The 12,466-nt window shown below is 42.3% G+C and overlaps 1 protein-coding gene across 2 annotated transcripts in view; it reads right to left on the bottom strand.

The window, feature by feature from the left end:
- Window positions 1–12,466, bottom strand: part of LOC149012192 (protein EXPORTIN 1A-like) — a 120,604-nt gene that overhangs the window by 57,915 nt on the left and 50,223 nt on the right. For both annotated transcript variants that reach the window (XM_089157935.1, XM_089157934.1), the window contains exons 16-22: window positions 4,276–4,386; window positions 4,070–4,167; window positions 3,862–3,970; window positions 2,537–2,602; window positions 1,957–2,055; window positions 1,762–1,842; window positions 1,297–1,386 (exon numbers count right to left, since the gene is read on the bottom strand). In XM_089157935.1, the coding sequence (XP_089014061.1) occupies window positions 1,297–1,386; window positions 1,762–1,842; window positions 1,957–2,055; window positions 2,537–2,602; window positions 3,862–3,970; window positions 4,070–4,167; window positions 4,276–4,386 (654 nt within the window). The remainder of the gene's footprint in view (window positions 1–1,296; window positions 1,387–1,761; window positions 1,843–1,956; window positions 2,056–2,536; window positions 2,603–3,861; window positions 3,971–4,069; window positions 4,168–4,275; window positions 4,387–12,466) is intronic.

Consider the following 12,466-nt stretch of genomic DNA (forward strand, 5'->3'; position numbering starts at 1 on the left):
AGGCGTGGAAAAAATTAAAAAACAGAAAGTAAGCGAGGGCCTTGCTCAAACTCATTATTTGCTGCTGGGCAGCAGGCTAAGGTTTGTCTCGTGGCTCGGCCTTCCACTTGGTGTAGATTATGGGACATTCATCATTTTAGCCATGGCTTGACAAATCCTCAAATTGAGACAGAAGAAAGAAATGGAACAAAGTGACTGAGCAAATGGAAGTAAATGTCAAGGAGAGAGAGCCTGGCAAATTTATCCTTCAAGAGCCATAAGAACTCAAAATTGTGCTTTAGCATTGCTGCCTTTTTCACAAAAAAGTCCCACAAACTCAGAAATTCAATCAGACAACCTCTAGAAGAGAAAAATACAGCCCTGCAATGGGATCTGTGATTGATTTGCTGAGTCGAAAGGTGAATAAATGGCCCCAAAGCCAACACATTTCAGGACTTCATGGGCAAACCCATGTCCACTGGTTTGAATTATGCCAATATTTCTAACATTTCATTCACTTCTACCCTTTTTATGAATTTCTGTTCCAACACAAATCAGTTCTGACGTTCCAAAGATTAAAAAGAATAAATCAGATACAACTGCGAATGAATAATGCATGACCATCCCTACTGGATCTGCAGCAATGACAAATCAAGCTAATCATAGTGCTCTGCATTGAATTCAGTAAACAATAACCTCCTAGTATGAAAAGCTTAAATAATAAAATAACAATACTTAGGGCCTTTTTGGTATCTATTCTCATTCTCATTTTCTGACATTTTTCATTTTTTATGTGTTTGGTTTTAAATCCTATTTTAATTCAAATTAATGAAGAAAAAAAAACCCCAAAATCCATGATACACTTTATATCTATTATGGATTCTAGGTCAAAAACTCATTCTATTCATTCTTGTACAAACCACTTAAAATCCAAATACATATTGCGGGGATAACAGTAAATACACATTCTTTTTATGAAAACCTAATTGTTTCTCTTTTTTCTAACTCCCTGTGATCTGTTCTTAATTTTCATTATCAATTTTTTATCAATTTTTCATTTCAACCTACCAAACTTAGTTTTCATTACATAACTTATTCTGAACAAAAGTTACCAAACTATTCTTCAATTTTTTAACAAAAATGGATTCTTGTATTCATTTCTTTTAAATAGATAAAACAGAGGATGAGAATTGATACCAAAAAAGGCCCTTCATGCCATGTTTTCTCACAGCATCATTGATTAATCAACATTATGAATAAAATATTTAAAAATTTAGCAAAAAGGAACTGCAGAAGTGCCAGAAGTGCAATAAATACCTGCAATATGTTAAGTACAGTCCTGATCACATCATGGTCTTTCAGAAAATCTACACTCTGACGTGCCTGCCCAATAATTTCTGCCCATTTCTGCAGGAAAGCATTACTTAAGAGTCAGTAAAAAGGTGATGGCTGATGCAGAAGGAAACAAAGAGATATGCCATGCATAGCGGTCACAAAAAGAAACTATGGAAGTGTTTTAGCAGTTGAAAACAGACGTTTGACACATGTGTGCCTGATGTGTTGTCTTAATGTATATGATTTATTTCCAAACAAAGAGTTCTGATGGGAATGCAAGAAACAGAGTACAAGTAATACTCAGTTACTCACAGTTCCATTAAAAAAAAGGGGGTTTTACTCTGTAGTGTAACTTTGATGTTCTGAATTTCTTCTTCAATGAAGTAGTCAATTAAATGGGGGTGAAGAGGGAAATAACAAAGAGGACCTTGACAGAAAAACACCTACCTGATTGGGAAGTTCCATCAACCTTTGCAAATACTCGTCCCTTTTCTGGGGATCAGATTCAGCTTGAATCATTTGACCAACCTAACAAGCGGCAAGTGATCATTAGTATAGTACTACCACATTTCATGTCAACATTATGGGCAAATATATGCCTAAGCATAGCCACTGGGAGCCAAAAGGATCTTATCAACTTACAGATTCATAAAATGTATGGATCTGGTGGGGCTCCAGATCTGCAACAGTGGCCGGAAGGCCCGTCAACAGTTCAGAAACAAATGGTTCATTTTCCCCAACCTGCAAATTAAAGAAGTGCAGTCACAAAACAAAAGATCATATAGAAGCTCCATATCCAGGACAAACAGACAATGAACAATGGACAATTATCCATCAGATATTATGTCTAACGGCACTTCCAATTTAAAATAGATAGTTCACTGAATGTTAAAAATATTTTGACTAGTAAGCCATTTTCAAATTTGGTTGAACTAAAAAAATGGGAGGGGGGGTGAATTGCCAAGGTAGACAAGTTTATTTAAGATTTCAGCAATGTTAATGCCCTGGGATCGAAATATATCTCGCTAACTCAAAATTTTTTAACCAAAATACGAATGCTGATTGTGGAGAAAAAGATCTGCAATAGATAACCTCACCCTATCCAACTCTCAGATACTCTAATAATGCTTTCAGACCGCAAAAAGGAAGCTGCACCCTCTCCTTGCCCATCGATTTACCATGTAATAAGTAATAACCAAGAACATAAATGGGAAAAAGTTACCTGTACAACAACAAATTTGCGTTTGCACTTTTGAACTATCTTTAAAAATGTGTCACAGGCCATATCCTGAAAGGAAAATAAGGTCTCAGTAACCAAAGTGTGATGGTGTATCCTGGACAGACACAGCCAGTCTGTCATCTTTGTAAGAAGTTCATGCATGCCTGGCAGAAAATGAACTTATGAATTTGCAAAAAGTAAAAATGAAAAATAAGATAGAAAGGCATGAATGGAATAAAACAGTAATTATTCATGCAACATGAAAGTGATCAGCAAAAAAGCATTGGTAAAATATATATACATGTGACAGCGAGATTGACCAGCATAAAAAATGTCAGTACCATGGTAAAAAATAGAAAAACCAATGGGGGGGAAAAAAAGAAAAAGGGGGGGGGGGGGGGGGGAAAGCCTTCCCCCCAAAGAGGGGGGAGAATTTTGGGGGGGGGGGGGTGTAAAAAAAAAAATATTTTTTTTTAAAAAAAAACAAAACAAAAAAAAAAACAACAAAAAAAAAAATAATAAAAAAAAAAAAAAAAAAAAACCACCCCCCCCCCCCCCCCCCCCACCACCCCCCCCCCCCCGAAAACCCGTCTCAGTACTATCCCAACTTAAGGATGAATTTCATAAAGGAGAAAGGATCTGAAAGTCAGCTGATCTGCATATTTCTCTCCAACAGGACAAGCTTCTTAAACCATTTTCCATTGGCAAATCAATAACTACCTCCAAAGAACTACCATAATGTTTGCATATGGGACAAATTCTATCTCAAGAAGTGTTCCAATAAGCCTAACGTTTACAGCTTCATTTATGAGACTTTCTTCACTTGCTGAAACATATCTGAACTGGCTTACATGAATCATGCTCCACCCTAAATTCCATAGCAGTACCATATTTCTTGTAACTCTTATATTCACGTTACTTAACAGAAGTACAAAAAAAATCAGCAAGCGCATAGTTTTCAATGCAAGTTACTCTGCACCATCCCTTTTTATTTCTTTGGCATAATGTTTTACTCATCCAGTTTTTTTTTTTTTTTTCAATTCAAAGGATTTCATCGATAGAAAACGAAAGTACTGCAAGAAACGGGGACCTCCAAAAGATGACCAACCCAAGACACTTGATACATGAAAGTAGCTCTGATTAGAAATAACCATCTCTCAGCCTTTTTATCGCAACCATCTTACACCAATATCACCTTAGATGGATGACAAGCAAGGTTATGCATTATCACAGCCCTAACGGATCCAGTTTTTTTGCAGGAAACTAGAACACTGAAAAGTTCATTAAAATTTACAAAGAATTATAAGGATGGAGGCTACAAAAGACACCTGAACTCCTGGATGTGTTTCATGCATGAACTCAAACAACTTATTGACAACAGTTTTGAGGAACTTCCAATGAGCCCTTAAAAATTTCGGGTACTGGCCAACAACATACCTGTCAATTAAAGCAGGGATGGGGAGGAGCCAAGAAACTGAGTAAAGCAATCACTAGAGAAGTTGTCATTTAAAGGACAAGCATTTCTAAACATCTTACATAATGTTACTTGCTATGACAGCTTTGTTATCTTTTCCCTTCGTAATTTCACATAAGTTGAGCAGATCCCGAATGACCATTACCAGAAATCTGTTCTCCTGCCAGAACACAACACCAAGAGTAAGCACAGTTCAAGCAGAAACTAAAATCAACTGAACCAGTCCCCCGAAAATTAGACATCACTCTGAAACAATTAACAAAGATACCTGCTCCTCCACCATGGACCCAGATATAGATCCTATTGCCCAGCATAATGTGTTTAAGTTGTTCCATGACCAATCCTCACCATTTAGTTGCTTGCTTAACTTTTTCAACATCTGACAATTTCAACAAGAAAAATTCAGCCAAATGCAGTGATCAAAAGTAATTGTTTGAAACAACAACCATTTAAGAATGCATCAAGTCAACAAAAATGTACGAAGAGTCTTTGAAGCCATTTAATCAAACAAACAATCATCTGAATCCCAATATTAAGGCGGAGAAATGCAACTTCAAAACTACATATAGAAAGGGCAGTAAGAATAAGCTTCTAAATCTAAAAATGCATGGACTAAAGAATCATATAATAGAAAAAACTAGAGCATCTTTACAAACACGGCCTCTATTTTTGCAGCAAGAATGGATGACTATTAGAGGTGAAAGCTTAATGTCTATGAATGCTTTCTAGTGATCTCAAGAAAGAAATCTCTTTTCTTTTTTTTTGCTTTGAGCTTGGAATAATACATCAAAACTCACCTCAACTAAATGAAGTTGCCAAAAGAAAAAAACACCATTTATTGGGCATCAGTTTTCATCCTAACGTTCAGAGTCTTATTGGGGTAATGGTGTTAACTGCCCGTATTGAATGTCATCTGAAGCTATTCAAAATGAGTCCCTTTTCTATTGTTTTTACTTCTTCCAAGCATGGAAAAAAGCGAAACAGCGAAATCGACCGAAACGAAACCGGGACCGAAAAACAGGTGGCGAAACCGAAATTCCCACGGGCGAAATATGGGTGAGCCACGAACGGATGGGAAATCGGAAAAGAGGGCGACGAAACCCAAACGATCGAAACCGAAACTTGGTTTTGTTAAGGAAGGGAACCAGCGGCAATGTTATAAAAGCGCATCCGATCGAAACCGGGAAACCGAGTTCGATCGAAGCAGGGAGGCGAGAGTTCGACACGAGGGACCATTTCGACCTCAGGGCAGATTTCAAGTAGATTCAAGCACCCTGGTGAAAGGCACTTGTTGGTGGATTATTTCAAAGTTTGAAGCTCTATTGGAAGGTAACCTAGCTTGAATGGTTTAGTGAACAGTAGTTTCTGCTTTTAGCTTCATTTCATTGGGTTTAGCTTCATTTCTTGCTTCTCTTCTCCCTTGCTCTCTTCTTTCCCCGAAATTCTTGTGTTTTCAGCATGAGTCGCAAGTTGGCTCATGTATTCATTTACAGCTTTAAAAAATTAAATCTTTAGTTGTTTAGCATGCTAGTAGATGTATTCCATTTACAGCTTTAAAAAATTAAATCTTAGCTGTTTAGCATGCTAATAGATGTATTCCATTTACAGCTTTAAAAATTAAATCTTAGGTTAGCATGCTTAATAGAGACACGAGAATATGTTCAAGTTGGAATGTTCAATGTTGGATGTCTGAATTTTGATCCAGAAATTTTGGTACATAACGTTAATGAAATATGCCATTATCTTGTTCTCTCTTCTCTATTGTTGTTCACTTGTTCCATTATAGTGCAAGCTAAATTGAAGAATTTTTCTTAGTTTTTGTATTTAGATGTTAAAAGTTAAAGTATTAATGCTTTGATTAAAAAAGTGTTGGACGTGGGTTTCTATTTTAAGTTTAACGGGATTATTAAATATTATGTATGTTTGTATCGGGAATTCGATTCGGCACAAGCTGAGTTTGAGTTGGAGATTCGATAGAAACACAAGCGACATAGCTGGCAGCATGGTAAGCCTCCGAGAGAAGGAAAAAGCGAGGTAAAAGAAAAGATGGACAGGGGGGCCACAGACAAAGACCACAGCGGGAGGGGACCGCAAGGGGGAGCCCAAGCCCATGAAGTAAAGGGCAATGGCAAAGAGGAAAGGAGGGCAAGAGAAGAGGGCACAAAAGAAAGCAAAGAGGGAGGGAGGCAGAGCCGAGGAGGGGAGGGGGAGAGACAAAGGGACCAGACCAGCGATGCACACCCAGGCGAGAGGAGAGAGACCGGGAGAGAGGGAGCAAGACCGAGAGAGGGAGGACACGAGAGCCGGGGGCGGGGCACGGAGACCGGAGGGGAGGGCAAGGGAGGCAGCCCGGAGGAGGAGCGAGACGAGAGCGGCCAACCAGGGCCCCACGACAGACAGGCACACACCGCAGACCCAGAGGCCGAGAGGGGAACAGAGACGACGGGAGGCCACAAAAAGAAGAAAAAAGCAAGGGGGAAGGAAGGACAAGGGGGGAGGCCCAAGGGGCAAACACAGGCGGCAAAGGCACGGGCCAAAGGCGAGGGGAGAGACGGGGCGGAGGGGGGGGGCCAACCCCAAGAGAAAAAGAACCCCACGGCAAAGGAAGAGGAAAGCCACAGAGGCCAAGCCAAGGGAGCACAGGGGAGAGGGAGGGGGGCACGAGCACACAAAGGAAGGAGGGAGGACGGGCAGGGAGACCGGCACAGAAGGATGCAAAAACAAAGGGGGAAGAAGGGGAAAGAGGGGAGCGAGCAGGGGCAAGGGACGAAAGGGCAACAAGAAGGGGGATGAAGGAGGAGGACGGAAGGCCGGACCCGGCGGACAGAGAGAGCAAAAGACAGGGGAAGCAAAGGAAGAAGGGCAGGGGGAAAGGACACAGAAAACCAGGAGCGGAAGGAGGAGGACAGGGGGGAGGGAGGCCGGGGCACAAGATGCAAAAGGACCGAAGAGCGAAGAAGAAAGCCCAACACGGCAGGCACAAGACGGGCGGCCCCAACAAAACACGGCGGGGAGAGCAGAGGGCACCAACCAGGAAGCGGCAAACAAGAGGACAAGAGACCGGGGACAAAGGGTAGATCAACAAAGGAAACCAAACACAAAGGGCGCGGAGAGATGAAGGAGAGGAAGAAAGCACAGGGGCAACCAGAAACAACACACCAAGAAAGGGGGAAAGGCAGGAAAACCAGAGGGGGAGGAAAGAAAAACAAGAACAAAACAAGAAAAGAAACAAGAGAAGCACCACCAGGGCGGAAGCCAAGAACCCAGACCACACGAAAGAACGGGAGAGGACGAGACGGGCAGCCAGAAGAGGGAAAGGGGAACCGGAGCGACAAAACAAGAAAAAAAGAGGAAGAGGAGGGAGGAGAGACAGTAGCAGACAAGAAAGGCAAAACGCAACAACGAAAACGCAGAAAGGCAGAGATGCAGGAACGAGAAGCGGGAGAACACCACCGGAGCACAGGAGCAAGAGAGAAGAGACACAAAACAAAAAGGGGAGGAGGAGGGGGGAAACGGGAGACGGAGACGAAAGAGCGGAGAGGCCCGACACGGCGCAGCGACGGAGACACAACAAACACAAGAGGCGGAACCGGGGGGGAAGGGGGAGGAGAAGCAAAAAGAGGCGAGAGAGGAGCACAAGGAGGTCAAGAGCAAGGAAGGGGACAAGAGAGGGGACACGCCAAGAGAGCCGAGGAGGAGACCCCAGAGGGGGAGAGCAAGGATGAGGCGGGAGGTCAACCCGCAAAGCAGAGAGATGGGAGCGAGGAAGAGCGGCAGAGGGGAGAGGCAACGAGCCAAGCCGACCACACCGGTGCACCAAGAGAGGAAAAAAGGGAGAGAGAGAAAAAGAGCGGCACAGGAGAGCGGAGAGAGAGAGATGGACGGAGGGCCCAGGGGAAGACAGGGGAGGAGAGAGAGAGAGAAAGAGGGGGGGGGAGAGAGATGGGGGACGGGCCAGGAAGAAGAACCACGGAGAGACCACCACCACCACCACAGCAACAGGAGAGCAGACAGGAGGGCCAAAGGCACGGGGAGAGTCAAACAGCACCAGGAGCACCACGGGCAGGTCGAGCCACGCAGGAAGGGGAAAGGGGGAAAGGGAAGCACAGACAGGGAGAGGAGACACTCACGACGGGACAACCCAGAAGGAAAGGGCAGGCCCAAGGATCAGAGTCAGATGAGAAGAGGCGAAGGAACGAAGACCCACCGAGGCGGGGACCGGGGCAAGAGGACAGGGGGGCGGAAGGAGGACAACGAGAGGGAAGTGGAACAGGTAGGAGAAACGAGGGAGGACGGAAGCAAGGGGGCAACAACGGAGCGACGGGGGCAGAGAGGGGAGCAGACGGGCAACCAACCAACCCGAGACACAGAAGGACCACAAGGCACCACGGAACAGAGGAGACGGAAAGAGGAGGGAACGAAACCAAGGACAAGCAGGAAGCAGCCGCGAGGAGAGGAGCAAAGCACAAAAAAGAGGGAGGACGAGGCACAGAACAGGAGTGACTCCATATAACAGACAGAGATGAAGAGTTAGATATGAATGAACTAAAAGAGAAGTAGAGCAGAAGAATATCATGTGAAGTAGCTATTGCAAGTAAGTTAACTAGGACTGGTCATTACATTAATGTATGAATAAAAGACATATTACATGATTTTTACAAAAGAGGCCAAGTGTTTTATACACAATAGCAAAAATCCCACCCCAAAAAGCAAAGAAAGGAAAAAGTGGTTTATTAGTTCACCAAGTTCCATTTACCTAACTGAGTTTCCTAATTTTTACCATGCTTCCAAGTTTTTTGCTTTACGATGATAGATTTTAGGCCATCCTGGTATTGAATACTGTCGGTGATGTTACTAATTATGCCTTCGTCAATAACTCAATATCCAAAAGGCCATTCTTGTTATGAACCTGTCTAATCAGCAGTTTGTCAGTATTGACCTTATTTTCTATGAAAATATTTCTATTCCCATTCTAAATTGTTCTTCTCCAACACCACCAACACTTCTTCAAGTTTACAGGCGTCATCCCTATGTTAGTCACCACTACCTCCATATTGTCAACCAACCAATCTACTAGTGGAACTGTGGCACAAGCCCCAATAGATGCCAGCGACTTACCAGTTGCCTTAAGAAGAGGTTTACCTCATTTCAGTTTCTCAATCTTCCATCTTTACACCTTTTATTTTGTTTGTCTCAACAAAGGATTGAAATCTTGTGTTGTCTCAAGATTTCGATGAGATTAAGCTGCCGAAATCTTACTGAAACCTGGTACAAAACCTGCCAGGTTTTTGTGGCATGTTTCAGTGGATTTTATTCATTCCATAGGTTTGGTTCTTTTGGACATGGTTGTCAAAGCGTCTGCCTAGGCGGCAATGCAGTTTTTCACAAGGTTCGACATGTCGGCCGGTGTCGCCGTGTCGGACCCCGGCGACACGGTGACTCGGGCGACATGTCGCCCGACTTGTGTTTGAAACTTGCAAATTTGTAACCAAAAGAAAATTTTCATTTCAGTATACTGAGTGGTGTGTGACGTGTGTCAGTGGCATTAAATGCCTTTACCTTTAATTTATATTTTATTAAACAAAAAAACAAAAGATCGTGGCAACAAAACAAGCAACAATCAATCACTTTTCAACTTTTACCAAAAAAATCTATTTTTTAATGCCATCGTCTTCTTTCAAGAACTCAGATTCAAAAGCCAAAAGAAAGAAATACAGAAAGAGAGACCCAGAGCGAGAAAATCGAAGAGAGCTGCCCTGGCCCTGGAGTGGAGTGGAGTGAATTCTGTGTTGATGTTGGAACTTGGAAGTCTGGGTGCGAGAGATTTGGGTGTCGTCGTCGTCGGCGTCGTCGACTTGGGTGCCAAGAAATATCAGCCAAGGCATCAAGACTCGCATTCTTAAGAAGAGTCCTCCGACCTCCAGTCAGTGTTCATCACGGTCTTCCCCATTGGCGGTATTCTGCTCACCTTGGCCGGTATAACCTTGACCATCACCATCATCGGTTTAGCTTTGACAACACCACTGTTTGTGATCTTCAGTCCTATTTTGGTCCCTGCGGCGTTCGTCATCGGAATAGTGCTGATGGGGTTTCTTGTTTCAGGTGTATTTGGGCTCACGGCAATGTCTTCTCTATCGTGGATCTTCTATTTCTTGCGTGGGACGGTGACGATAACCACCGACATACCTCTTCAGGCAGAGCCGCAGAGCATCAAAGCAGAGGTGACATGTCGACTTTTTCGACCGTCCGATATATCGCCGACTTAATGTAAATTCGATGTCGCCGGGGGGTTTTGTGTCGCCCCCCAGCGACACCTCGAAATTTCGACCTATGTCGGCGATTTATCGCCGACACAAGGTACCATGATTTTTCAACTGCCTTGTTTTGAACCGCTTAATTGACATGCTGTTTTTTTACCCTTTTTTTTGCCTAGGGGCTACAGCTTTGTCACCTTGTGCGCCTTATTACCCTCTAGACACTAAAGCAGCCGTTTTTTGACATTTTGTACATAATATTTTTTTCTTAAATTTATTTTTTAAATCGAAATTTATTCTACAAAGCCATATATAAATTTAATAGGTTAGTCATTTCAAAATCGAAGCCCAAGCTACACAGGAACTCCGAGGCCCAAAGTGACGTAGGACCTCTACAGGCTCCGGGGGCTTTGCCCCCACACCCCCGTCAGGGAGGCCTCCATGGACCCCCACCCACTCACCAGGGAGTGGGACCCCTATGTCCATCAATAGTAGAATGTGAAGCATGAGCCATACTCAACAACGAGAACCAATAAATCATTAAATGGACAATTTTGGAATAATGAGATTTTTTTTTTAGATGAATATGATTATTGAATGTTTGTTTAGCTTATTATAGAAAGTAGTTGTACTTAAAAGTTGTTTAAAAGTAGTTGTATTGAAAAACTTTGACCCAACCACTTTGATCGTCTTATTACCGCTTTGTCGCCTAATCGCCTAGGCACCGCTTTGGCCGCCTTGACAACCATCCTTTGGATAGCCTATTCTAAAGCCTATAAAACACATCCATGGTTAGTTTGACTAAAGAGCAACACACAATGGTCTTTTGGAATCGCACTCAGGCTCGATTATATGTGGACAAAACTGAATGTATTTTGACATATCGAAGCATGCTTAAAGCATAAGTTGACATGATTGATAAGCAATTTCAATTGATAATGAAGTAAAACATTAAACCAACATAAGAATATGCACAACACATGACTAAAACATATGCACACACATCATAAGTAGTCTAATATCAAATATAACTCATGTGCAAAGTATGCAAAGACTTTACAAGACAACTTTGATTAATGAGAAATACAACACCAAAGAAATCCTTCCAGACTATAGACTAATAGAAGCTGCTACGTCAACCTTGTTTAATCCCACTGTAACTCCATCAAACTCCTTTTGCATTGTGCTCCGACTGTGACACACAAGATTCCCATTTCATGGACTTTGAGAAGAACCAAACACTTCCATCCTAGTTGTTGGGAGCTTTAATCTATTGCTTCCGCATGCTTGTCGGTGTTTTTGTCAACAAATACCTTTAATGTAAAGAACATTTTGCTCAAAGTGATCAAAAAACCCTCTCCTATTTACCTGTCAAAAGCCCAGCTCCTAGCGAAACCTCATCAGCTGAAACCACCGAGATTTCGACAAGATTTGGTACTAAACTTTCTTCACAAAGAAACCATTGAGATACTGAAATTTTGATCAATACTTTGGTCACCCCTCCATCTCATCTCAAGCATTCAAGATATTCAAAATCTCACCAAATCTATTGCAAAATCTTTTCACAAGACATTCTCATTTTGGATGGAAATTAACTATGGGAGTGGAAATGGATGCTCTTTGTACTCATTAGACATGATTTCTCATTGATTTGCCTCCGGATAAGCAACTAGTGAAATGTCATTAGGTGCATGCAATAATATATCTTTCAAAGGGTAATGATGAGTTCAAAGGTAGGTAGCTTGTCAAAAGCTACAATCAAAGTAGTTGTGTTGACTACTTTTGAGATGTTTCCATAATTCAGGACTAGTACCAAAATACACCATTTTTCCTTTGAAATGAAAGGTTCTTTAATGTAATTTTGCCCAACTTAAGCCGTAAGGACATGATAGGTTTTCAATCCTAGGTTTAAGAGGTTCGTAAGCTCATTTTTTTTCAGAAGTTCCTCTCCTATTTCTATTATAAGTTGTAAAGTTGATTACCCATCCACTTATACTCCCTAAGGGAAGAATACAAGGACAACAAGCTGGAGCTCAGTTTATGAGATTTCCAGTTTTGACTTTGGGTTTTATCCCCTTTACAGATTTGCTGATCTAGTGGTCTCTTGGTGATTAGAGTCCATTTACCTGGGATCCTTGGTGTTTAAAGCCCAAGGGGGTCAAGATTCTAGTCTTAGGCTGTCGATCTGCCCTGCCATCACCAACT

Source organism: Hakea prostrata, chromosome 6 (genome assembly GCF_041222555.1).
Source record: "Hakea prostrata isolate BN-2017 chromosome 6, UWA_Hpros_2, whole genome shotgun sequence".
NCBI lineage: Eukaryota > Viridiplantae > Streptophyta > Magnoliopsida > Proteales > Proteaceae > Hakea > Hakea prostrata.